Raw genomic sequence first — 27,580 nt, forward strand, 5'->3', positions numbered from 1 at the left:
CCCCTGGGTTCAGTTCCTCTAGTGCTGGAAATTTTATCTTTAATATAGAGCTCTACCTCCTCAATTCCTTTTACCACTCTTTCCTTCCTAACAATTTAGAACTAGCAATTTTTACATTCCAGTCAGGCGAATAAACCTGCCAGGTTTCAGTCATGCCAATTATATCGTATTTCTCATAATCCAGCAAGAATTCCCAGTTCCTCTTGCTTTTAATTACATACTCATGAGGTGCTTCTCCTGGTCCCTCTCTGGACAGCCACCTGCAGTGAATCACTGTGATATGCTTATTATCACAGGGGGGTGGGGGAGAAGGTGATGCAGAACCACTCTGGAGCTGTTAAAAGGGTATGCCAAGTTCTGGTCTTTATATGTCACAGATTTACTCATTTCTGCAGGATACAACCCTCTCCTTCTCTGCTTCCTTCTCAAGGTGCACTTAATGTCCATAATTATGGCTCATTTTGATGCATCTTTACCTACCATCTAAATTCCATTATCTACCATTTACTCCTTCAAGAGTGCTAAGGAATATTTGGCACAGAGCATACAAAGAGCTACAGGCCCCTTTGCCCTCGAAAATCAATCCAAAACCACAAAACAAGCCACATGTACCCATTCCTGCTCTTCTGACTGCTATGGAGAGCAGGAGCAGGATGGAAAGGCTGTTTGTTTAATGGGACAGTGCTCTTGAAAGGCAACTAGGCAGCTGCTTCTCCCCTTAGTTGTGTATGTTAATACTGAGATTGCCTGTTCATTGGCAACTAAATCAAGAGTTCATGGTGGGTTTTTTTACTAACATCAAAGCAAACACATTATTGAGTGAAACTATCTGACTTCTTATTGTTTCCCAGCTCTCCAACTCCTCTACCTCTTAGGATACCATCTACCACCTTACCTACTTCATGTGGTAATTTTTTCATGGTGTGTGTATTCTTGAGTCATGGGATCCACCAGCTGGTTCAGCACTGCTGCTATTGGTACCTCACTGCTCTGGGATCCCATGGGGTGCCCTGCACTGCCCGAGCACAGCCCCAGACTGCAACTGTCCAATAGGATACACACTCAAAATCACACTCAAACAGAAATTAAGTGATAGTGAGCTTGGCTCTGGCCATGGCCAAGGAATTCAGAGCCAGGAGGAGGCCTCAAGTGCAGTGTGTGAGGGCAGAACAGGACTCATGACCAGCAGAGCTTGTAGGATGTGCTTTAGCTTCATTCCCTTCCAAGCTTAGATGAGTTTCTCCTACAGAAGGTACCTCCACCTGTGTAGCACCCAAAGCACTAAACCCACTCTGAAAGGGGAAACCTTGTTCTCTTTTTGGTAGACGTGGATTCAGCACACTTTTGAGTCAGAAATTGTGCTAAATAATCACAGGACTCCCCCACCAACGAAATATGAACGCTCCAGTCCCTCTGTTCCCAGAGGAGATTCACAATTACATTTCTCAGGTGCTAAATGCTTTTTGAATTCTTTAGCTGTCCTAGACATGCTGGATAAAAATAAACTCTAGATTCACAAATTATTTCAGAAATAATCACAGCATTCAATCTCTGTTAGAGCTGTCAGTGAAAACTAGAAGCTGGCAACAAGAGGAGGGCACGCTCCGCTGGGCTCTGCACAAAGTGGATGACATGCTGCTTGCACCTCAGCCTCTGGAATCTAAATGCACATTGCAGATAAACAAGGGGAAGGAGAAGACACTCAAAAATTGGTTTGCTTGCAGCCTGAACGTCATTTTAAGGTGTGACTGTGTCCCAGCCCCTCCAGCCAACTGGAAGCCCTGGAGTCCTGTTCCTGGAGTTCCTGCAGCATCAACCTGCTGGGAACTGGTCCTGTTGTGTTGGCACTACAAGATCTGCTGTGTTGCAGCTGCACCAGGGCAGGGAGCAGAAAGTTTTGATGGTGTGACTGGAGGGAGAGAGAAATCAAAAGCCTGGTTGGTGGCTGGATGAAGAATGTGGCTCACAGCTGGGAAAGTTTGGAGGCTCTGGATAGTTTTGACAGCATCACGATCACAGGGAGAGTTACTGGCATTCACATGCGCCTGGTGGGACTCACACTGCTCAACTTCAGACATCAGTGAGTCAGTGAGGAACCAGGGATAGGATGGGAGCTGTGGGAATGGTGCTGACCAGAGACTGTGGCCATATGTTCTGCTGACAGAGGTGTGAGGCTGCGAGTGACTGCTGAAAGGACCTTGCCTGGAGGAAGGCTGCTGGTGCAGTCACTCTCAGTGTGCTTTGGTAAAGCTCTAAGAAAGATCTTATTGACAGTATACAGTGCATTCAAGCTGGGGATTTTGGCTAACTAAATACACTAGTATTTAATACAAGTAATACAGTACTATTTAATACACACATGGTGAGTGTATGACTTGTGATACCCGCAGCACTGGGGTCAGTAAGTGTGCTGTGGATGGTGTGATGAGCCCATGGGATGGATTACTCACAGATATATTGAGGGGGGTGGCTGTACATACAAGCATGACCACTGTGCTGTTGGATTGGGGCTGGGTGGTGCCTCAGATAAAATGATCACCAGTCAGGCTGCAAAAGGCCATGACAACATCCTGACAGTCTGGTATTACAAACCTGTAACTCTGAATGAAAACCTGTCAGTTATTTTGTGTTGACACGATTAGGGACAAATTTAGACCTGTGTCCATTACATTGTTCCTGTTTTTACCAGAAAAAAAATTATAGTAAATCTGAATGAGGCAGCTGTCTGTCTAAGGCAATATATCCCTGTGCCTGCCTGGATTATTTGCAAAGGTTGGTCCCTCCTGGTCTGCTAACTCAAGAGTACTTTTCCCCAAGTTAGTGTTTCAAGTAAGAGGAAACACACATATGGCTGCTGTGGTGGTGTGGGGAGGGAGAAACAACCCCTTCCCTCCTGCTTTCAACATAACTTTCTAAAGCTGGCTTCCAGCTCTCTCCTGAAATCACCCACTCCAGCACAGCTTTGTTTACCCAGTACAGAATAGATCACTGTATTTCTCTTCTCCCACAGATAACTCACTTTTCTGAGTGGGCTAGAGTCACACAGTTACAACTTATCTCACACATACATCTTGGCTTGGAAAGATTTCAATATCTGCTAGAAATATGGGCAGGCTTGATTGTACCAATTCCAGCTAAGATGCTCGAAAAGCCAGAGAGTCTTAAGCTGCTCACTCAGGCTGCTGTGGCCTAAGTTGATTCCCAAATAAGTAAGATAAATCATCCTTTGTCTGTGTTTTTTTTTTTTTTCCTAACATCAAGAGGGTTGCTTTGGTGCCCTCATTTCAGCATGGAGCTGTTTATTGACAGTCTCAGGGCTGGAGTTCATGAACTTTCCTTTTCTTATATTAAATTGAGTTTTAATGACCAGCTAATTCTTGAAGCACTATCCTCAAAAATACCAGGGAGAATATGTAACACACAGCCCTGTGGGATGGAGCGGGCTGTGAGCACCTGCCCAAATTTGCCCCACTTTATAGTACATCCCTACAGAGCACTTTTGCCAGGATCTCATAAACTTCCCATTACCAAGAGGATGTGTCCTCAGAGATGTAGGATATTAACTGCTCCTCTCTCCCAGCAGTGGTGAAGGACCAGCTCCCCAGTCTACTCCTTGGGCAATGGCAGGATAGGATGGAGACAGCCCAGCAAAGAACCAGTATCCACAATCCATCGTCTCGTACTGTGTCACATTTTCAAACTTTATTTTTCAGTCACATAATCTAGAAAAGAGCTCTTTCTGAAGCAGAGTTTGGATGTTTGCTCTACCAGACAGCTCTGGGTGCAGGGACTGTCAGTTTGCATCTGCTGAGACTTCCATGGGTCCCATGGCAGCTGCCTGCCATCCACCCTCCAGTGTTTTATTTCTTGGTAAGTGCCAGGGTACAGCAGAGCAAACAAATGCACCGATAAGCTGGAGAGATGTCTTTTTGAGTGGTTCTCAGTGAGTAAACGGCTGAGCAGGGAACAGAAAAAATCTTTCTTGTGCCCAATTGTGCCCTTTAACTGCCATTTCTCTGCTTCAATAAACAAACCATCCAGGAAGGGCTTGCGGGTGGTCACTTCCTAAAGGGATGCCAGGAAAGAGGCAGTCTAGGCTACAGCGTGATAAAAACTGTGACCTCTGTGCTTTCCCTGCCGTTCAGACCACTGTCCTCGGGGCAATTAGAATTAGATGTCGGAACCTCCTTAACAACTCCCGGCCGCTGCCTTTTGTGCGCTCCATGGAGCAGCTCGAAGGGAAGCGCTGGCCAGTGCCCGGCTGCAGCGCCCATGAGGGGAACACACACCGCTGCTCGGGGGCTCGGCGGGCTGGAGAGCACAGACCCTGCACCAGCCAGGAGGTGAACAAGCAAAATCCTTGCTCTGGCTGGAAACAGGTTGCTTTTCAACAAAGAACTATTAAAATCCTGCCTCTCTCTGCAGGGCGAATCTGCTCTAAGACACAGCACAGAGCAGCCTGTGTGTCTATCGCACTGAGGCAAACACGGAGCTACACAAGCTGCAAGGAAGTTGTTTTATACTTACCAGCAGCATTGATATTTTCCTCACAGGAGTACCAGATCCCGGTGTGGAAATACCTGAAAAGGAAGCGGTCATCTCCCGTCTCCCAGCTGTAATGAACCACATTCTGGTTCGTCTCATTCGCAGTCTCATTCCCGCCGTAGTTGAGGCAGTTTGTCTTCTTCTCTTTCCCACAGCTCGGCTTGGGGACCCTCTGTGTGCCCTCACACCAGTGGGTCGTGATAAAAGCTGTTGTAGAGAAGAGGAGAGCCATCAGATTCAGACTCACTGCTAGCAGGGCTCTGCATCTTCGATTTGTCTTCATGGTAAATCCGCCCTCCCTCCCCCTCCTGCTGAGAGAAGAAGTCAAAGGGGTTTGTTTTATTTGGGAGAGGGGGGGCTTTCAAAGCCTCTCACGATTCAGAATCCAGTTGTCCAGGCACCAAAACTCTCAGCTTCTCCCAATCTGCTGTTGTAGCGGTGAAGGAAACGCTGCAGCCAGACTCCCATTCTTCCCTTCACTTGAAATCCTGCCTTTGTACGTTAAAGGAGCAGCTGCAGGAGCGGGAGCGTGGCCGTCCTCCCGGACCCGGGGAGCTTCAGAGCGCTGACGGGATCGCAGAGGGTCTGCCTCGCAGAGAGCACCAGGAGCGAGTGAACATCTGCTCGGGTACCACACATGATCCCAAGGGGCTCCGCAGCCTCCTCCGCCGGGAGACACCTGCAGGCTGCGAGACTCGCTGTCCTCCGCTCCCGTAGGATGGGCAGGAGAACTCAGCGGGCGGCAGGGACAGGGACAGATGCTGCTGCTGCTGCCGCCGCCACCGTCCTCGGCAGACCTCGGCGACCACTGCAGCACACGGGAGGCTCGGCCGGGCTGGGGGGAGGCGTCACGGCTTAGTCCCAACAAGAATTATTATGTGGAGCGGTGAAATGCATTTTTCATATACCGGAGGATAGAGATTCGTCCAGGAGGAGGAGGAGGGATCGAGTGGTACTTTAGCATTTCTGCTCTGTGCTAGCGAGTAATAAATCCGGGGTTTGATTCTGCTCTCAGCACACTGGTGTAAATCTCTCTCCTCAGGGGCTTGTTCTGGCAGTCAGCAAAGCCCTGGAGGAATTTAGATTTGAGTGTGTGATGAGTGAAACCCACATCTTCCACGACACCAAGTGGAGCCCCTTTCTCAGGCTTTAATTTCCAGGCAGAGCACAAACAGATGTTCTGGTTGAAGTGGGTCTGTAGGAAATTTTGTAGGTCCTGGTTTGTGCAGATGGAGAGAGATAATTAGAGCAAACCCTGGCCTTTACTCACCAGATGGCAAGGCTGTGAGAGCAGGGAGCACTACTTAATATCCCATTTCCAAAGAAATTGCCCTATCGTGATGGTTGTCTGGGTTGCAGAGTTCCTGACCTCTCCACATTGCTCAGAGCTGTCTGGTGAACACCAAGTGCCACGAGGAGCAGGGAACCTGATGCTGGTGAAGGGACAATCCCTAAGACCCTGTTCCCAAGCACTGAGGTTGGCCACACTTGTCACACAACAGTTCTGTGTCCTGAATAGATGAATGCAATTTTCTGTCATGAAGAAGCTTCATGTGCCTCCTGGGCTTTGGACGGAGTGGTATTTCATTCCAGCCTTGTTTGGACTCCCTGCAAGGGCCTTGGGAATGGTTGTGGCCTCTCAGAGCAGTCCAGCAAAGCCTGGAAACAACCATGCAGCCAGTAACAGAGTGACAGTGCTCCCATCTCACACCCTGCACTCCGTTAAGGCAGCACATGGACTCCCATTCCAAGCTCCTCCCGTACCTTACTGCCTGCACACATGACGTGTGGTGGCACTTTCTCCAGCTCCTTGAAGAAAGCCAGGAAGGACGAGGTGAAATTTCTCCCTGAAGCCACCACACGGCTTCAGGGACCTGTTCCTGCCTCCCTGATGCCCCTCACAGGTGGCCATAGGACTCTGTTTTGGCTCTTGTTAGTGCCCGTTCTGGACGTCTGGACCCAACTGTTGATGAGATTTTCCACTGTTTATACACACTCACTTGGTTTTAATCACTTTGCGTTATAAATAAACTAGAAAGTTACCAGAAAACTTTTGTGAGAGAACTCTGTGAGAACAATTGTGATGGCAACTTTGGAAGGTTACTGAAATAGCTTTGTGCTGCAGACCCTTCCCTTCCTAAGAGCCTTCATTTTGCTACTCCTGCCTGTACATGGTGACAGCCACCTCCCCAGTGCCAGGTTTTTTCCAGTGGTCTGCACTAGCAGAGTGCCCCTGCATAGTCTTGTCCTGTTGGAATTGCATGTCACCCCTCCCTGTTCTGGTCCTTTCAGCATGACATCTTGCAGCCAAATAATCAGCATTATTTCCTTGGGTTTAATTACATGCAAGAAATACAGAGGATAGCTATTTAGAGGGCCACAGGATTATTACTTCAATTATTTTTATGTTGCAGGACATTCACTCAGTAAATGCATGTATATGTTCTGTGTTTCTCAGGGTTATCCACTTGCTTAGAGGAGTAAACAAAGCACTTGAAACTTTGACAGAAAGCCTTCACAAGGAAGCTGGTGCTGTTCTTCAGGATTGTCTTTCAAGTGGCTGTCAGCATCTGAATCATCACACTTTTCTAAGTGTGAATATAGGTCTTTACAGCTCTTTTCTCACAAATCTGCTTTTTCTGTTGCCCTGTGGATTGTGTTTTCTGGTTGCAGCACCAACATTTGCACACTCTGCTGCTCCCCATGCCCATCTCCCAGAGGACTGGGCATCCAAGAGTTTTGTTATCTGTGATAATTTTGTCCTAAATACTTCTTACATTTTGTTTTTACTCCTAATCCTAACGGATATTTCTATTTCTGTTCTTCCTTATCTTCTTCATTCTTCTTTTTCAGGCTGGCAGAGCTGTTGAGAACAGAGATAGTGGCAGTATATTTGAAAAAAAAAAAAGGAAAAATAAAGCAGAAATTCAGTCCCTTTTGTGATACAGAGCTTTTAGAAAATTAAACATTTAAAAATATCAAAGTAAAATATGCTACTTTTTAATATGAATAGTTTTCTGTTTCCTAAAGGAAGTCAGGGTTTTTTTTTCATTATTAGACTCCTCTGGCTGCATAAGTTGGGATTACTTGAAAAGAAGGAAACTAGTCTGTGCTATACTCATGCTGTAATACTCCAGTTCCTTCTCTTTATATAATCTCTGTTTATCAGATTTGTTGTGTATAAAAATGGAAAGATCATACATATGTTGCAGAAGGCAGTTTGGATGCCTGGATTAAGTTGTATTTATGTGGTATTATCTTTAATAGTGCAGTAGAAGGGTTTGAATGCTATAGAGAAGTAGTTTTCATGTTGTGGCTACAAGAATCTTTAAAAACCTTTCTGCAGCAATAGCTTTCCTCTGATGTTGTGAAAAAACCCTGCCTTCACAGGTTATAGCTAAACCCCTTTTCCTTCACTATTTCTTACAGGATCAGTGTAAATTGTTATTACTCAGTATTTACTCGCATCCAAAAAGAATTTGACCCAGAGGATTTAAAATAATGATAGCATTTGCAAAGGAATCTTTCAATCAGGCTGTGTTTTTCACTTAGTGGGAAACAGAAGCACCATTCACTGCAATGAGAGGAAGCCCTACTTTTGGGTCCTCTGGTGTGATGGGGGCATGGTGAGCTTAGTCTGGTTGTTTATTTGATACCAGCAGTGTCAGCTGTGTGGGATTATATACTGGGTTTAAATCAACATTTTTAAAACCCTATAGCTTTTCTTTAAATTTTCATTTCTTACAGTTCTGCCCTCCTGGGATTCCTCATGTGGTTGTATTGTCCTTTCCAGCTGTCACTGGATTTGGCTTCCCAGCTCCTCCTGCCTCCTTGGGCTGGACCCCTCCTGACAGCCCATCTTTGCTTTTCCTCAGCACCACAGAGCCACAGAATCCACTTGCTCAATTCATTTGTCTTGCAAATGCTTCAAAATCTCCTTTTCTAGCCAGAATTTTCCTCCTTGGACATAGAGATCTGCATAGCTCATCTTTTTCTTGTTCCCTTACCAGGGTAAATATGAATTATTGGTGTGCCCCCAATATACTTCCCCTGTCCCCACTCTGTCCAGCAAAATGGCGAGTTTGACTTTCATATTCAGAGAAGAGGGATGGGATGGAAATGCTCTATATAATTCCCCCAGCTGTATATTAGTCCACTTTGCATAGTTTGCCTTCTCTCCACTGTGTGCAGGCTCCCTTGTGCCATTTTCACCTTGGGTTTTATTCCTTTTTCTCAGAGGTCTGACCCAAAGTAGTCTGTGTTCAGCACTCTGAGCACACAGGCTGAACTGTATAATCCTGTTCATCTAAGAGATGCTGCTGAGAGACATTAGTACTGATTTTTTTTTACAGAAATTAAGCCCTCAGCAAACGGGCAGTCCCACCAGGGTACACGTGAAGGTGGGCTGAATGTTGATACCATATGAAATCCTGGTCTTCAGTTTAATTTATGACTTGAAGTGTGTCTTTCATGTACTTTGCTTGTGGGCATTTTAGTCAAGGACAAGAAGATTGCTCAGGAAATTCTTCCTGTTCCTAAACCAACCAGGCAAAAAATGATTTGTGACAGTGCTGTAGCAAAGACCTTTAGCAGTCTTGACAGAAAGGAAAGCGGTAAAACAAACTGTTGGTTCTCCTGTATGATTTCCCCACAACAATTCCCTCGGCCCTGGTCAGCAGACAGGACATCCCTCAGTGCCCACCTCAGAGTGGCTGGTGTGGATGTTTTGATCAGCTGTCAGCATTGCTCAGCCTTGCCTGGACATCAGGATGGTCCCACTCCAGCCACTCTTTCCCCTGCTGTGACAAACAGGGGTTTGCAGCTCTCTGATTTGCAGCCTGTCCCAAACAGCATCAGATTAATCATCCAGCGCTGCTCTCGGTGTAAAACCGGGGTGGGACTGGGATGTTAACAGATTTGTACTTATCTGCTATCTGCATTTAATTCTTCCAGCAGCTGGAAGGGAGATGAAAAGAAGTGACAGGTCTGAGTCATGTTGTGATTCGTGTCTCAGAGAGCTGACTGGTGAGTTGCCTCCAAAGACAGTCCAAAAGGTCACGGCTGAGCAAGCAGGATATTCCTGAGGCCGTTCCCAACAGGCCATTTACGTGTGTCCACCTCTGCTGGGAGGGAACAAAATGTAGTGTTTATCCTACTTTTAGAATTAGAAACTTTTCTGTCTCACAGTTACAAGAATTATTTCCTCACAATCGACCGTTGGATTGGATCAAGATGGAAGTTTAATTAATATTTAGCACTTTTTGTTGAGGTTATCTTTGCTCTGATATGTCTAAGTTATTATAAGAAGTTACATCCCCATTTAAGAAGAACTTTAGAAGCAGAAGCCACATTCTTTATTGCTATGATTAAAGAAGCATTCTTGCACATCAAAGCCCTGTGAGTTATTCAATATTCTGAGGCACCCTGGCCTGGCAAAATTGCAGCTCTAGAGCAAAGGTGGCCACAATAAACAGGGCAATGCTGAGAAATGTCAAAGGGTTCATTACACAAACATGCTTTTTTATAACCCAGGCATCTGATTTCCATATTCATATAAAGTTATATATTGTTATATCCCACTGTGCCTTTGGAGGTGCCTAATCCACTAACTACAGATGAATTCATTCATATGAATTCCTTGTTGGAGGTTTTTTAAAGATATTTTTTTCCCTTCTATTATCAGTATATTTTTAGGGACAGCAGCTAGAACATTTAAATGTCTGTAGTTTCCAGTTTCTGCCTGGCAAAGGAGTAAACTGTGCACACTTAGTGTCATTTATATGAAGAATAACGTTGCTTATTTGTACGTCCATGGATTTTATTCCCATAATTAGGATTCATCCATATGTCCAGGCATTTTAAGTGGTAGAATATGATTGGCAATGAGCTTTTAGTTCAGAAAAGGGTGACCAGGGAGATTTGTTTGAGCAAACTCTGTACCCTGCAGTTTGTGTTTCTGTGTGTCTGCAGCAACTGTACCCTGTGCAAAATGCAGGGAGGGCTTTTTGAGGGGCCTGGTATGACTTGCACAGAATGAATGCACATCCCGTCTGGAGGCACATTCCAAGCCAAGGGATCAAGAGTCTGTGCTCCTCATGTCCAGCAGAGTTCTGGCTCGGAGACACAGGGACACAGGGTAGTGATGCTGAAGGTGAGTGCAAGGTTTGGCTTCCCCAGGAAGGCAGGTCGGCTCTGGAAGCTGAATGCAACAGAACACTGCATTTGATCTACACTGAGACAGAACCACAGAATCCCAGAATCTGTGAGGTTGGAAAAGACCTCTGAGGTCATCAAGTCCAACCTGTGACTGAACACCACCTTGTCAACCAGACCATGGCACTGAGTGTCACATGCAGTCTTTCCTTGAACACCTCCAGGGATGGTGACCCCACCACCTCCCCAGGCAGCCCATTCCAATGCCTGATCACTCTCTCTATAAAGAACTTCTTCCTAATGTCCAATCTAAACCTCCCCTGGTGCATCTTAAGACTGTGTCCTCTCCTCCTATTGCTGGGGTCCTGGGAGAACAGACCAACCCTCACTTGGATAACAGAAGCTACAGAACACAGCACATTTATCCATAGAGGAGGTTTTAAACATTTTGGTACCAAGTCTCAGTTTGAGCACAAGTCCCTCCCCCAGGAGCGCAGCAAAAGGCAAAGCAACCAAACTAAACATCAAGAGATCGATAGTAAAAGCAAAACATAGTGGAAAAGGTCTCTCTCCACAGCAAAGCCAGGTAATTGCATAACTGTTCCAAGTGGAAGGGAAAAGGTCAACAGGCAGATGACAGGCTGGTGCTCAGAAAGCTCCTGCCTAGCAGGGGACAGCATTTCACAGTGCATTAGAAGAAAAGTGAATGAGTATGCAAAAGTGACTAAGAAAAATGCCAAACTGTGTGAGGAGGGCTGGGTAAGACTGTCCCATAATGACACACAGTGTCATGGTGAGAGACACCCTCTGAACTGCAGGACATCTGAGGCAGCACCAAACTCAGCAGAGTGTTGGGAACAATGTCAAATTTAACAATGAAGTTGTACCAGATGGCAGAAGAGGGAGTCAAGGCCAGGACTTGGCAGAAAGAGGGAGAATGTTAGCCATCAGCCTGTCTGGATAGCAGCAGGAGGGATGAGATATATGAGCAACCTGGAGGACGAGCAGGACACTCACCAGAATGGAAGCACAGCAGTGAGAAGAGAGGGACTGTGCAGTGCAAGGCCGGTTTGAAGACCACAATATGCTAAAAAGTACAGAGCTGTAGCTACCTTGTATCAGGGACCACTTTAACAGGTCTATATGAACTCTCTGGCCTCAGCAGGAGGGCAAAATAAGAGAGAAATTCTTCAAAGGAAAAATGCTGTAAATCTGGGAACGTAAACGGGAATGGAGCTGCAAGAGGAAAAAGGCTCAGCAGTAGCATAAAGACTGCCTGGTAATATTTCCAGGCTCACAGCTGATCATGAATATTTCCTCTTTCCAACCCTTTCCTTGACTGAGTTTTGGCTGGGGGAAAAGTCCTTTCTGTTCTCAGTATCTTGCAAGGTCTCGGGTAGGGAACACCCCACCTCTCCACTTGAAGTCAAAGGTTGTGTACATCTTCAGACATCTTCTTTCCTCCACCATGATAGTCTCCAAGTCATTCAGGTTTCACAGACCCCTTCTATTCTGTCTAAGTTAATGCAACACCCATAGCACAGAACAGATTTGCATGATTTGATAGATACAGATATAGAGCACTCAGTTAAAATAGTCCTGCCAAACGTGAATTGTTTGGCAGGTAGAATGTATTTATTTTAAGCCTCTGCTCCGTCTTTAAATAGGCCTCACGCTCTTGATTCAGATGTCTGATAAAAAAATAAAAGATAATGTAAAAATGAAAAAAACCCCCAATCAAATATTGTTAATGTGCCAAGGGACAATGAAGACACAGGTCCTTTGGGTTGCTTGTAGAGGAGGCTGATAGACCCTGCTGGGGTCAGTGGCTGGAGGGCCTGTGTCCAAGACCAGCTGTGCTGAGGTGCACCCATGTCACTGGGGATCAGATGATGATACACAAGAGGACTCTGCCAGTTAAAACTCTCACCAGGACCTCCCCTCTGTTGGGAACTGCCTTTGAGCCCAGGCCTTGGCTCTTGCCATTGCCAGAGCTGTAGCTCTGCTGTGCCTGGCTGTGCTTGATGCCCCATTGTTGTGGACCTGTCCAGTCCATCATTGCCCCCAGACCTCCCCAAAATCAGCCCTTGCCATCATTAAATGCAGCCACCCCAGCACAGTTCACGAGGGCAGTTTCCTCGTGTCTCTGTTCTACTCCAGCACTGAAGATCTGTAAATCAAGTGCAAGCTGCTGTCAACCCCCCTGTGGGACTGGGGGCTATAGGGTGAGCAGGATGCCTGGGGTAGGATCACTGCTGGGCTGCACCGTGCCAGCACGTCCTTGGCTCTCAAGGAAGGTGAGAGTTTGATCCCGAGCAAATCCCGGACATTAAAATCCTCAGATGGAGCCATTTCTGTAGTAATAGCTAAATTATAGCCCAGACACCGCATGGAACCAAATTAGGGCCCCATGTGATGTATTTACTTGGGCAATTTCACTTAACCTTGCCATCTTTTAATTGCTTTTATATCTTGATTTAGTAATTTCTGATTTTTTTTATAGGCCATTTATTGAGAAAGACCACAAGAGACCTGAACTGAGTAATTTTCTGTTTCTGCAGTTTTGTGCTGTAATAACAACAGAATCATCTGTACACACATTCTTTGAACAGCAAATATCTGTATCTGCAGTGGTTTGGATGTTTATTATCTTTGTAGCAGTTCATTTGCAGGACACAGTACCACCTTTGTAAGAAACTCAATTGACTTGAAGCCAAAGCAGTGATTTTGGTTACTTTTTAATTTTATAAGAAAGCTGTAAAATTTTAAGGAGACAAAACATGCAGAAATGATGCAGCAAATACTTAAAATAGCAATTTATCAAGGTAAATATCTGATTGGACAGTGAAATGCTGGACTGTATATTAATATTGGCCTTTAAAAGTTGTAAACAGCAATAGACTTCTAAGGAAATACACTTCACAGGAAAAATTAGGCTATATTTCAGCCACTTAGTGTCATGGAACAGATAATTGAATTCCTTGTTTTCTTGTCAATGCAGTAATATGTAGCTCTTCTCAAATGTTCATGTAATCAACAGTTTTTATGCTGGTCTGCATAATTTTTCCTTTGAAAAATGGTCTTAGTACCATTTCTTCTGTTCTTACAAGGAGAAAGTTGTTTTTTTTTGAGTCACAGCCCACAGGTTACAAACATTCAGCACAGAAACAAAACTCACTAAAAAGATGGTGCAGGTTTGTGCTTTATTTTCATACAATGTATTTTGAGAAAAGTAAAAAAGAAATGTATTGTGAAAGAAATGGAGCCACTTAGCGCGAAAGAAAGAAAGAAGAAAGAGAGCAAAGTTCATCAGCACACAGAGCTCTTCACTGTGGTGACTTGTCTGGTCCTCCTTTGAAATGTGGTATCATGGTCGTGGGAGCAAAATCGGTGATCAAAGGCAGTGGTTGCCATGACTGCTGAGGCACAATTAACTCTTGGAATGCAGGGAAATGGAGCAGGGAGGCACTGATGGCAGCTGCCCACGCCAGTGCCACCGTGCTACTGGGTACGGGGGGGGCAGAGGAGTTCCTCTTGTTCTATTCAGGCTTCACAAAGTGCAGCACAGCCCCCAAAGTGAGAAGGTTGCCGGGGATTTTCAACCACCATCTCAAATTTGGCTTCAAGTGGCCATAAAATGGAATATCCTGATGTAAATTGAAAATAGGCTCGCTAAGGTGGCAGTGGCACTCAAATAATTCCCTTCCATGCCCCTACTGTAAGAATTTTTTTTCAGCTGTTTCTTTTGTTTAACGTTGTCTGCACAGTTTTCTACAACAGTTTAGCTGCTTTATTGGCAATGAGGAGGGACATAAAATCTGTTATTGCAAGTGAGAAAGAAACATATGCTCCATGCTTAATGTGCAGCTGGAAATTATGCATTAAAATAAATTTTTTTCACATTTAAGGGGCCTTTTCTTTCCCTTCTTTTCTCTGTATCCCTGAACAATTGCTGGTACTGCCATAATGCAACAGTGTCAGGGGAAGAGACAGGAGGAATTGCTGAGGCTTTTTGGAGCTTTAGCCATAGAATGAATAAGGACGTTTTCCTGTGGGGCTCACCAGAAACCAAGACAATAAACTCATCCAATAAAATAAGGATAAATGGGAGGCACAGGAGCTCTCTAAGCCAGCCTTACTACCAAGGCCTCTGGGATGGGGAGCTATGGCTTGAAAATTCAAGCACTGGCTAAAGGAGGTGTTTGACAAAGAGCCCTTAACCCTGCAGGGGAGTGAACTTCTGTGCTGACTGTCCTCCAAAAAACCACTGCTGTGCACTGCCTGCTGCTGGAGTCTCCAGCTGATGCTCCACTGCCACCCCAGCCTGATTTAGGGACCCTCAGCACTTGTCACATCACCCCATGCACATGCCCTTCTCCTCCTTGCTCCCAAATCTTGTCTGGGCTCAGCGTCACGTGGGTGTTTGCAACCAGGCATTTCCCAATTAATTAGCAACAAACTGATAATCAGCTCTGAGTCTTCAATGCTGGGACCTGCATGGATTTTCTCACTCTATAAATTGCTAAATATTCAGCAGTAACAATCTTAGGATTTAACAGCAAAGTACTACATCCCAATACTGTCCAGACAGAAGCCAGTGAGACAGGAATAAAACAAGCAACTGAGCTGCAACACGAAAAGGAGGCGATGACCAGGACCCGGAGCAAAAGCCTGGACAGGAGAATACAGGTATAAATAGTCCTGAGTCACTTCTACTTTTCCACGGTGCTTTGTTGCCACCCGATGGCCTCATGCAAGATTGCAAGAATGAAATTTAAGAAGACACATTCTTTAAGAAAGAGATGTCTTGCATTTCATTAGACCCACTGAGAGCCTTAAAAAAAGCTTCTCGGATCAATGTCTTTTCATGCCCTGCTAACACAAGTCTCTGCTTCAGAGGCAATAAATTACTTTTTTTCCCTGAAGTGACAGCCGTAACTGCAATATACAAAACAACTATATTTTATTTGTATTTAGAAGGAATTTCTTGTGTCTTTGGCAATGTCTTTCTTTAAGAGGACAGGATACCTGTAGGATAGTGATGTTGTCAGGCCTGGGACCATCACTACCATGACAATGCTGTGATGCTTGATCCATACATCCTGATATTCCTCCATTAGCTGGTTGCCTCTCAGCCTGGCCCTCTTGACCACAGAAGAACATTTGCCTTGTGTGACACAGTCAAGGTCCTACTGTTGAACCCCAGGGGTGCCCAGCAGGCACCCTGGGCAATCCTGACCATGATCTGCACTTACTTTTGTCCCTTTTTGTTTCTTCTCCTATTTCTTGAGCCTACCTCTCTTGGTCTTTTCCCTATTTTCCTCCACTCTCTCTCACCTAAACAATTAATTCCTAATTATATTTTTCTGAAAGTCCTGGTTTTTCCTTCACTCATACATGGCTTTCCTATTGTTGACTAGGTGATTTTGGACCTATACATTGTTAGTGATGCTGCTGCTCTTGCACAGCTCTGCACCCCAACATGTTCTCATCACTCCCTTCAACCAGCTCTGAAGTCTGGATGTTTCTCACATCACTCACTCCTAAGTACTGGTGAAATCCAGTCATCCCTCATGGCGCTGTGTGTAAGTTTTGGTGGCACCATACATTGTTATCTGTCACATGCAGCAAATCAGGATTCAGTCACTGCCAACACCCTTTTCAATGAGTGTCACCTCAGCTCAGGGCCTGCAGCACTAAAACCATTTTTTTTCTGCTCATCCCAGCTGGTTTTGCAATGTAAGAAGCTCTAACTGAGGCAAAACACTGAGGCTGAAATGGTTTGGAACTAAGGCACTGGGCTCCCAATGCATTGCTCTGGTGAAATCCTGGTGGGTGAAGGGTGAGCTCTGCCTTGGGACCACCCATGTGGGAAAGGGAACTGAGTTACCTCCTGTCTGCTCCTGGGTAAGGATGGGAAGGGGAGGCACAGAACTGGCAGCTGTCACCTTTACTTGCTTTTGATGCAGATGGATGAAGGTGCTACAAAGAGGCTGTTTGTCTTCTGGGCTGCTCTAAAGTGTTTCTTGTAGCCACAGTCGGAGAATTTCTTCTGAGGGCATCACAACCACCGTCAGATCACACTGCTCAGCTTCTTCACTGCCACACAGGATCAGCTGGCTGGAGGGCTCTGATACTTTCTGCAAAACAAATGCACTCACTCAAACACCCTCAGGCTGATGAGCTGGTCTGCTTGTGTTTCTGCTTTTCCCCACAAACTGTTCCTCTCATCCTTCCTGCCCAGAGACTCAGTGCTCAGGAACCCTCAGCCATCAAAGCTGCTGCCTGCAGTGTCACTTGAGCTGGGCATTTAAACACACTCCTGAGGGAGACTTTGGTGTGAGGTTTCTCCTCACCACGGAGCTGAGCAGCTCAGAGCTGGTTCCAGGGGACTGGAGCAGTGTTGCCAATGACACAGATCTGGCTCAGGGAGCAGCTGCTCAGGTAGGGTCAGTCCATGCCTCACAAGCACCAGGAGCATCTTCTCTGCTCAGGGCTCTGTGTTAAAGGCAGTGACAGCTGTGCAGCCAGTTCAGGGCTGCTGGGTCCCTGCAGCTCAGCCCATCACGCTGGAATGAGCAGGGCTTCCTATGTGTCTGCCTTTCCTGCCTGACCCATGTTCCTGGGAATACCCAGCATCCTAAAAACCCATAAAGCACAGTAAAAAAAGTTACCAGTGTGTCTGGCAGGACAGCAACGGGGCAGCAGGAGTACTGAAAGATTTTACTTGTTTTCCAGGTGAGGAAAGGCAGGGTTAAAGCTGCCACAGCAAAGCCAGCAGAGGAGATGAGGGCAGTAACCAGCCACATGGATGTGTCACCTGGAAATAACAGAAGCAGCAAAACTTCTCAGAGACACTGTGAGGACAAACACTCACTGCAGTCAGCCTGCACCATGAGTAGCTGCTCTTCCCACCCATCCTGGCGGGATCCCTCATTGGCACACTCCAGGAAAGGATACCTGTGCCAGTGCAGGGGGCTGCACTCACGGGTCTCCCTTTTTTCTCTCTCCCAAGGAACAAATGGGCACACTTGCAAACAAGATGGGAGATATGGGGTAGAAATAAAGGAGGAGCTGCTGGGTGTCCTTGGGCATGACTACACCAGGGGAATAGGAAGCAGGGCTGGCTCTCACCCTGGGCTCTCACACACTGGGTCTGGCTGAAGCTGCTGCTCCTGTTGATGGCCTCGACGTACGACTGAGCCCTCGCACAGTACTCAGCTCCTGCCTCCATGGTGTCCAGGTGAACCACAGAGCTGACCTCTTTCACCAGCTTCTGCTGTATCTGCCACAGAATCAGGAGAGAAAGCATCAGGACACAAGGCAAGAACCTGTTTTGGAACAGAAGCCCTGCCATGATGCTGCCCAGACTTACTGGGAGAAAGGCAGGAGCAGCAGGAGGTGTCAGTGAGGACTCTGTGAGTAAGGGAAGAAAGGGACAGCAAACAAAGAAGTACAGTGGGGTGCAGAATGAGACCACACACCTCTGGAAGGGTAGGAGGGGGTGGAAAGAAGCAGCTGTAAGCCAAAGAGGCATAATGATGATGTTGAACCTCAACACCAGACTGTAACCTACTCCCCTGGTGGAGGGGCTCAGTGACTAAGGTCGTGCCTGATCTGAGTGTTTTTCTGAGTGTGAGGAATACCTGCCTTCTGCTTTCTTTCAACAGCTGAGGTACTTGGGGGGACTCCTCTTCCCAGAGAAGGAAATGCGGAAGGAACAGACAAGCTTCTCCATGAGGGTAAGAGCAGCCCAGTGGTATGTGCAGAGTGACATTGCACACACCAACTCCAGGCAGGTCCTCCAGCCTCCCAGCAGGAGCTTGGACTGGCAAAAGAGCCTTGGGAAGTGTCTGTGTGATCTCTCTGAGGGCTCTCTCTTATTACCCAAAACCCAGGGATAACACTCACCCTCCTCTCCTGGCCCTTCTTCCAGTAGAGAACACGGAACTGAAAGGCAGGGCCCATGTCTTCCAGCTCCACTAGTAAATGATACCCATCTGCTATGACCTTCATCACAGGTGGGGTCAGGGAAGCTGCCAACACAGAGAGAGCACCATTATCACATCAGAGGCAATCCTTTAAAACCCTCCTTCTTTTTCCCAGCCTGGAGAGGAAAAGAAGCTGCCATCACAAGTACAGTAACACTAATCTGGAATAACAGCTGGTTGCTTCAGTGGGGCAGAAACCCTTCTGCTCTACCTCCCAGTATGTGTAGATGCAGTAAGAGACTTCCAGCAGGAGAAGAACCATGACGGGCATTTCAAACAGGAGCTTGGCAAGAGCTGAGTTGCACAGAACTTGAAAGGTTTTGAATTTTCTCCAGCGGAGGAACTGTCTGGCCTGAGGGCCCCACGTGAGCGACTGCAGCAGAACCAGCTGGGCAGCCAGAAGCAGAGACACCAGATCAGCCCAGCTCTTCTGCTCCTGGGCATTAGCTCAGCACTAACACGCAGAACAGGAGCTCAGAAACTACTGGTTTTTTATGGGAATTTTGGCAGTTATTCAAAGGTGAAGGAAAAAGCATTATGAGCCTCAGGATAACTCTGGCATTTCACGTGAATCCTGATTTTCTTTCAGGATCTACGTGGTTTTAGGTAGACTTGGGCTGATGATCTGCTGTGGCTTAATTTTTTGTAAATTTATGCAAGTGAATCTGTAGGTGATTTGCTTCCTGCTTACTTTGGTATTCAAAGCTTGGTTTTGCCTGGAATTCTGCTGGGAGGAATATTAGTGAAATAATGAGAATCGGTCAAGTATAGATGAAACTACACACTGTACATTTGTGGACTGGGAATCAAGACAAGACAGAGATCAGCTCTGCACTGCTTATCTATGCCATTATTTAGCACTCTGCTGTAGCTGAAACCAGTTTCAACCTCCTTGTTTTCAAGAAAGGAAGGAAAGCAATGCATAGTCCCACACAGAAGAGATGTTCTTAATAGAATTTGCTTTTACATCCAGGGAACTGCCATAAGTACTGAGCAATATGAAAACATAAAAACCAAGCATGTTCATGATGGATGTGCCACAAATGGGAGGCCCAGAAATCTACTTGTTCTTTTAAAGTGAAAGCTGAAATTCTGCTTAACACTATGCCTCAAAATTAAAACAGAAAATTATTTGGAGGTAAAAAACAAATATTAAGCAACAAAGGGGCATTGCAAGATGAAACTACTAACCAAATAAGAGCATTTCTATTTAGCTCTGTGCTGGCACACTGGATACCAACTAACTATTTGAATTCTGGCAAATGAAGAAGTGAGACTGACTAAATTGTTAGTTTTAATAAGATCTTTTCGAAGTGTTTTCCATGTGTTATCATACTTTATGTGATTCTACACCTACGCCTCTGACACTGGAGCTCCTCAGTCTGGAAGCACCGTGGGCTGTGCTGATGCCCTGACTGTCTAGGAACCCCATCCACAACCTGTGGTCCTGTGTTTGGATCCCTGAGCTCCTCTCAGACTCCATGCCAGGTTTCCTAAGAGATGTGAAAGCAGAGACAAGGGAAAACAAGCAGTAAAAATGCAGAAGGGCAAGAATTTAGAGTGACTTTTCCTTCTCTTTTTAACATTTGTCATATTCACATTGCATCCCATTGCAAGCTGTATCCTCGAACTTTCACAGCTTAGCCAGAGGATCGTATTGAGGTCCCTGAGGCACAGGACCAAGCTGTCAAATCCTTCACTGAACTGTGAGAAAGCTGCTGCTTTTCTCATGTCAGTCTCAGGAATGTCCTTCCCCTCTCTCTGCCTGACACTGTGGTCTGTGTCTCAACTCTGTGCCACCAGGGATCCTGGAAAAGGGAGGGATTTTTCAGCTAAGATTATCTAGAATAATCTTCCACACCAAGTGACACATTCACCAACTTAGGAGACACTTCTGATGCTGCTCTGCTGAGAGTTCTGTATGAGTGAGGACTGCTCACTCATGAAGTAGTGGATAACTTCCAAAGGCTGATGAAGGTTTAATATCAGGTCAGCTCTGGACTAGGACAGGCAATTTCTCCCTTAGCTAGACCTGATGGTTGCTGCCCATCCCTGACTGAGAGTTACAGCTGAATAGTCACCTCAACAGAGGTTTTCCACCAGAAGTTTTTATTGCAGAAAGCAGTTGAATACATGGCAGAGAACAGAGGTAATGATTCCAGAGAAACTCTGGAAATTGTACACTAATTTTAGACTGCATTGTGATCCTTGGGTTGTGATGGGCCTCAGGCTTTGCAGGAGTTGAAAGGATATGGAGAAAATACCCTGCATTGCTAGAATGAGGGCAATTATGTGGTTTCTATTTTTCTTTCCTCTTCTGAGATTAGTTCATGTATCTGACAACATGGGAGGAGGGAGTTGGATTTCCAGGACAGCATAAGGCAGATATAGGGTGACATGGCTGTTTTCTAGAGTGAATGCTCCCATAGGATCAGGTTCTGGGCCCTTAGGAGTGACTAGATGACATGGATTAGTTGGCAGCTATCCTAGTTGCTCACAACTCTTTGAAACCAGGGGCAGGAACGACCAGCTTGCCAGAAGAAATGCCTGCAGTTACCTTGGCTGTCTTTGAAAGCCTTCAAGTTCAAGCCCTGGTGTATTTGGCCCTGCCTCCTGTCCAAGGACACAGAATGGCTGTCTAGGAGTGAAACATCCCAACGCAGCAGGAGAGGAGCTGAGAAGCAGGATGTGCTCTGTGGATATATGGGCTTTGTGTGGCAGGCACCATACAGAGAATCACAGACACACAGAATCAGCAAGGTTAGAAAAGAACTCTGAGATCATCGAGTCCAACCTTTGACCCAACAGCACCTTGTCTACCAGACAATGGGACCAAGTCCAGTGACTCCATCACCTCCCTGGACAGCTCATTTCAATGTCTGATCACTCTCTTTGTAAAGAACTTCTTCCTAATGTCCAGCTTAAACCTCCCCTCGTACAGCTTAAGACTGTGCCCTTTTTTCTACTGCTGGTTCCTGGGAGAAGAGACCGACGCCCACCCGGCTACAACCTCCTGTCAGGGAGTTGTGGGGAGTGACAAGGTCTCTCCTAAGCCTCCTCCTCTCCAGGCTAAACAACCCCAGCTCCTGAGGGATCCCCCACGACCAAACTCTAAGAAGCTGACATGAACCACGCAGCTTAAACCGATAATGGGACTCACTGGTGTTGCGATTGAAGAAGCCTTTCAGGGTGCCCCACTCTGACCTCCTGGCACCAAGATCTGCCCTCACTCTCAGGCTATAGGCCACGGTGGCTGAGATGTCCTCTGTGATGTTACACAGCGTGGCTGTGATGAGGGAGCACTCAGAGATGGGGATCCAGCTCTCGTTGGCGTACACGCGCTCGTACTCCCTGAGGAGGAGAGAAAGCACACGGGCAACAGTGTGACAGGGCTAAGGCTGCTTGTTAGTCCTTTCCAGGTAAAACCAGCACTGGGATATGCTGGGACACCAGAAGTGTATGAAGGCAGTATGGGTGTGTTTTAGATTTATCTAGAGAACATCTCCCAGCCTGCTCGTGAGCCAAATGCAGCTTGTTGTTGTGGGAGGTGGGGAGAGCCAACGCAGTGTTGGTGCATCACATCCTGCCCACTCATTTGACTTGATCCTTCCTGGTACCCCAGAATTCCAAAGCCATACTGTAATACAAGCCATAGCTCAAGATGTATCAGAAACCTTTTGTGATGTGTGTTAAATATTTAGAAGATTAACACTGAATAAATCTCAAAAGCTTTCTACTTCTACGTAAACTTTGGCTGATCTTCCTAACTTTTGAATTCTTTGGATAAGGGAGATTTCTTATGTGGAATCAATGCACACCTTGGATTACTCAGGTATTGATGAACCTGTAAACAGTCTCAGAATTGGAGTAAAAGGAATTCCCTCCCACACTTGTGATTAGCAAAGTATCAAACTTCTCTTAGGCTCGTGAGCTGAATTGTGCTCAAAACATTAAAAAAAAAAAAGAAAGAAAAAAAAGTAGGACTTTAGGTGTAGATAAGCACTGTTCAAAGAGCAAACAAGAAGACAAAACCAGAAGTTACCCCTGAAACTCAACTGAGTATCTCACAGTTTCTCCCTGGATGATCACAGGACTCCAAGTTAAAAAGTGTTTCATGTTGGTAGAAAGAATGGAGATATTCTGAGGTGCTGTCAGCAAAGCTTCTTCACCTAAAATTCCCAGTAAAAGAGAGAAAAAAATTTAATGTACTAGGAAAAAAAAAAGCTTAGAACAATAGTACAAAACAGTGTTTTGCATCAGAAATATACACTTTTCATTTCACTACTGTCACTTCAGTGTTTGAAAGTATTTTACAAAGAAGAAGAAATGACAACCAAAGAGCAAATGACAGAGCAGTCAGACTGGCACTGTGTGCAGAGAGGCAAAGGTGCCTTTTCCTTATTCCAGAGGTTTTCATTGTATCAGTGAAACTGTGAGAAAAGGTCAAGCCATCCAATTCTATTTAATGAAGTCAAGTAAAAAATGCACTCTATAAACTGTTCCAATGAATGCCATGGTTCTGAATGTGCAATTTCTTTCCAGGCTGGATTGGACACTGTGGAAGATCCTGGCTCTGCTACAGCTCCCTTCATGTGGCAGGATTCTAATAATGTAAGTGCTTGTAGGCTGCAAAGTACCTCTTAATAGAATAAACTTACTCAATGCTCTATAAATGAAATTATTACATTACTCTGAGATCATCAAAGCATGGGATGGTACCCACAGTGGAGTTAATTTTATCCTGTGGGATCTTGATGTGAAATCCTCAGCAGTGTTTGGAGCAGAGCACAGAAAGGAGGATTCCCCATGGGAAAATCCTGCACTACCCTATGGGAACAGACTTATCTCTGTTCTGCTGCTTTCCTGTCCCAGGACAATTATGTTCTCTCTGCCCAGCAGGGAATGGTTCCCAAGGAACCTCTGGAAGGCAGGAATGGGTGGAGTAGTTTCTACCAACCCAGTGTAGCAATGGCAAACACACTCCCCAAAACAAAGTAACTGTTCTATCCCAATATGTTACCTAAAGGTTATTCTTTTATTAAATTTTTCACTGAACAGGTTTATAATCCAATGGTGTTTGCCATAAAAAGGGTGTCTTCTTTTGAGCCATGTTTACAAAGTTAAATCAGTTAATGTCAGTTGTTCTACCCAGGATCAAAATCAAGTTGACAAGTCCCTGAGCAATGTTTTCATGACAGTTGCTCTTTTAAAGCATTGGAACAATATCTGTCTTCTCTCTGCCCTTAGAATATTCCCTGTATACATATCTTTATAAAATCACTAATGATATGGGGAACCTTGTTGCCAACTTTCTTATGATTTTCAACATTATACAGATCTGTTGATGCAACTCTCAGCTGTTCTTTGAAGTAAAGTCCAGGTATTCCTGGGATGAGAAGTTTTCTTGCCATTTAGATACCAGAGGAGTCACACTCTGCCATATCAGCAGTTCTGTCACTTCTGGCTTTCTGAGGCTCCCTATGAGCGTCAAGGCCCTTTTTAATCTTTTTAAAAAAAAGTCCTTAGTGATGTCAAAGTGCAGCTTAACCATCCATTTGGTCTCTTGTGTTCTCCATGCTTCTCAACATTTAGAGTGTTTGCTGCTTTTCTCTGTGCTCTTGGTTCCCATGTTAATTTTGGGAGCTGGCATACCTGAGTGTGTGAATTACATCACAATCCTCATTTACATGATCAGACACTGGTTTTCCACATGACTCATGCACACAATGAAGTTCCAGGTCTGAACAGGGGTGAACTGCACAGGAGTGTTTCCTAATTTTTTAAGTTCTTGACTTCAGGACTTTTTGGATATATGTGTTTGTATTCAACAGCACTAAATCCTGTCTTATTAAACTTTCTAGAAACCTATTTTAAAGGAAGATAGTTCTGAACTGGACTTCGGCTTTTAATGGCCCAAAGGTTATTTCATGGCTGCTTGAAACCAGTTTTCCTTCCCAGACTATGCTTAGCTTGGTCCACTGTTATCCTGGCAAAACCAGTGACTCTTCTACTGGCACAGTGAGACCTGTCACCTCATTTCAGCTGAACCACAAAAGTTCACATCCAGAAACTAAAGTTTCTTTCTTTCTTTCACTAGGAAAAGCTCTGTACCTAATGCAAATGCTTGAGTCTCTATAAAAGAAGTTCACTGGTTTAAGTTTCTGAAACTTGCTGAAAGTTATAGTTTGGAAGAGAGGTTCATGCTTTTCCAAAATACTTTTGATCTAGACATAATGTATCCTGTGTCATAACCAAACAAATTATATTCATGGTTTCTCCAACCCATCTGTTGCAACAGCCCACAAAACAATTGTAGCAAATACAAGTTTAGCACTGGGAGAAAAGACAGTTCTAGGTTATATAAACAGAGAAAGCATCAAGTAAAAACAGGGAAGTACTAAAATAATCCATTAACTCTGGTCTATGCATTTTGAAGGAAAAAGAAACAATCATTAAAAAAGTGAAGGGGACAACTGGGCAGAGAGCACAGGCAGGACTCAGAGAGCTGAGAGCCCAGGGCTGCACATTTCCATATGATTTTGGATTCCCAAGCAGCATGGAAATAGCCTCACCAGGAAAAGCCAAACTCCAGTCTTTCAAGCCATACTGACTCTTACCCCAATGTCTCCAGTCATGCCAAAGAAAGACATGTCCAGATTTTCTCTGTAAATAGCATTTTTGCCTCCTACCCTCTCAGCAGTACATTTGTTGCACAAAGAATTTCCATTCTAATTTCCATTTAGAATGGTGATGACTCTTTTTGTATAATATTTTTATCCTCTTTTTGTTAAACATAAAGAATTTACAATTAAAAAAAATCACGATGAAGTCCAATACATTTGTCTCTCTTACTTTTCAGTTTAAAATGTCTTAAATAAACCCTGACAAAATTCCATTGCTCCGGGATAGATTTTGATATCCTTCTTGCTTTGTGAATATAGAACACAATAATGTTTCATCATTACTTCATCACTACTATTACCACTACTTACTGTTAAGTGTATGTGAACACTGCAAAAATATTAATACAATTACCTATTTATTAATAATATCCTCTCCTTTCAGGGGCTCAACAACACAAGAAGAAACAGTAACTCTGGAATTGGTGTTACATGGTGTCCAGAATTGCTTTACCTCATCTCCACTTTTCCTGGCATGTCCCTTAAAATTTTGTTTATGGGGCTGAGAAATCCTTCCTCACTGCTGTGCTAAGAAGCACTGGCTTTTAAACTTTCAAGTGTTGTATCATTTAACCTCCTTTTGCCAATCTGGAGGACACCAATTACCCCAGCTTCTTGTATCCTGGAGCATGATCTGCCTCTCCATTTGAGGAAATGTCAGGGAAGGGGAATCTGACAAGGGAATTCTGAGTTCTGAATATCGGGAACAAGAAAATAATGTCTATAACATCCCAAGAAGATAAAGGAATTTCTTTGTAAGCTAAATGTTGAAAATGAAAGTCAGGCATCGTTAACTCCTAGAAACACAGCAATTTAGACAATGATTATAAATGATGTTAAACAGCCTCTTTGGCTAGCACTGCAGGCTCTGGGACTATCCCCTTCCTCATTTGCTGATTACACAAACTGATATCAAAAGGCAAGACCCCAGGACATACCCCCTTGCCTATTTTTCTCCCCAGCACCCACGAATCAAAGCCTGAATCCCACACTAGACAGGAACACACTGTCTTCTACCCTGGACTGCTCTGCACAACCACGGGGGCAAATTGAGGCATAAACATTCAAGCAAAATAAATGTTCCTTGCTCAGGAAGGAGATTAAGACACCAGTTTTTGTATTTCAGGTCAAGGCCAGGAGAATGTGAGACACAGTGTAAGTTATCCCACCTTTCTCTCCCACCGTCTGTCCCAGTGTAACACAACATTGGGTGAGCGTGGGGCTGAGAGAGACTATCAGTCACTGCTCCTGCCTCAAACATCCCACTACCAGCCAGACCTTAAACAAAAACACACTGAAAATTCTTTGAAGAATAATTGCCCAGCTTTGTCATCTTTTAAAACACATTTGTCATGATCTTCCCTATTCCCCAGAATAAACTTTCAGAGCCGATGCCACTTGATGCTGTGTCAGTGGTTTCTGTAATCAGCAATTAAGGACTACAAATAATAAAGAAGATATTAAATTTTTTTCTGAGGCAGAGAAAAAATGGAGCAAGAAACAACCTGAATGTTGTTGACACACCCTAAGATGGCACATTTAAGACAGAACTAGGCAAAACCCAAGCACACTGGCAAACCATGTTGCTTTCTAGGGGACTGACCATTATAAACACTGAAATGTAGTCAGAAGATCTGAGGCCAAACCCCTTCTAGAAGTGTTTGGTGTCCAGCATTTACCTGGAGAAGCAGATTACAAATTGCAGAACCTCCTTCCAGGGTAAAGGAGACCCTCAGTGAACTATTTTGAGCTATTCATTAGCATTTTATATCCTTCCTCTCTGACCCTGCATCCACCCCACAGGCAGGGCATCCCTGTGCTCAAAGTTACCAGCATTAAAAGAAAAATTGAGGGTTCAGCTTCTCACAGAACAGCAAAAGAACAGAGACAAATACAACATTATTTAAATTCCTTCCAACTGAAATTTCCCTTTAGAGTTCAGAATTGACCTGTAGAACACAGAATTTACAGATTGTTTTTTCAATTGCTCATTCTAATATAATTTTTAGAAAAAGAATTAAAATTCAATGTCACCTGACCTGATACCATTTGGCTTAAGTACTGCAGAGGCATGTTTAACAAAAGGACAAAAGACTTTGTTACTCCAAAACCGTTTGTCCTCGCACTTAAATGGAGATATTTTAGTCATTTACCTGTGAGATTTGGTGCAATCAGGGTGCAGAGGAAGAAGCAGATGAGCTTTAGTGACAT

The 27,580-nt window shown here is 44.9% G+C and overlaps 2 protein-coding genes across 4 annotated transcripts in view; both read right to left on the reverse strand.

The window, feature by feature from the left end:
* Positions 1-5,764, reverse strand: part of GSG1L (GSG1 like) — a 56,371-nt gene extending 50,607 nt beyond the window's left edge. Inside the window, exon 1 of one of the 3 annotated variants that reach the window (XR_003534292.1) lies at positions 4,528-5,764. Coding sequence is in view for 2 of the 3 variants with exons in the window: in XM_027683762.1 (XP_027539563.1) it covers positions 4,528-4,828 (301 nt within the window). In the remaining variant the exon portion in view is untranslated. The remainder of the gene's footprint in view (positions 1-4,527) is intronic. The other 2 variants (XM_027683762.1, XM_027683761.1) reach the window with 2 other exon arrangements.
* Positions 5,765-15,721: 9,957 nt separating this feature from the next.
* Positions 15,722-27,580, reverse strand: IL20RB (interleukin 20 receptor subunit beta). Its single transcript, XM_027683802.1, has 7 exons — positions 27,523-27,580; positions 22,732-22,858; positions 21,850-22,040; positions 18,610-18,734; positions 17,833-17,983; positions 17,373-17,518; positions 15,722-16,838 (listed from the first exon to the last, which is right to left on the reverse strand). Exons 1-7 carry the CDS (start codon positions 27,578-27,580, stop codon positions 16,713-16,715), a joined length of 924 nt encoding a protein of 307 aa, XP_027539603.1. The 3' UTR covers positions 15,722-16,712.

The sequence above is a fragment of the Neopelma chrysocephalum genome, unplaced genomic scaffold, assembly GCF_003984885.1.
Source record: "Neopelma chrysocephalum unplaced genomic scaffold, ASM398488v2 Primary Assembly neopelma1_65, whole genome shotgun sequence".
Classification (NCBI taxonomy): Eukaryota; Metazoa; Chordata; class Aves; order Passeriformes; family Pipridae; genus Neopelma; species Neopelma chrysocephalum.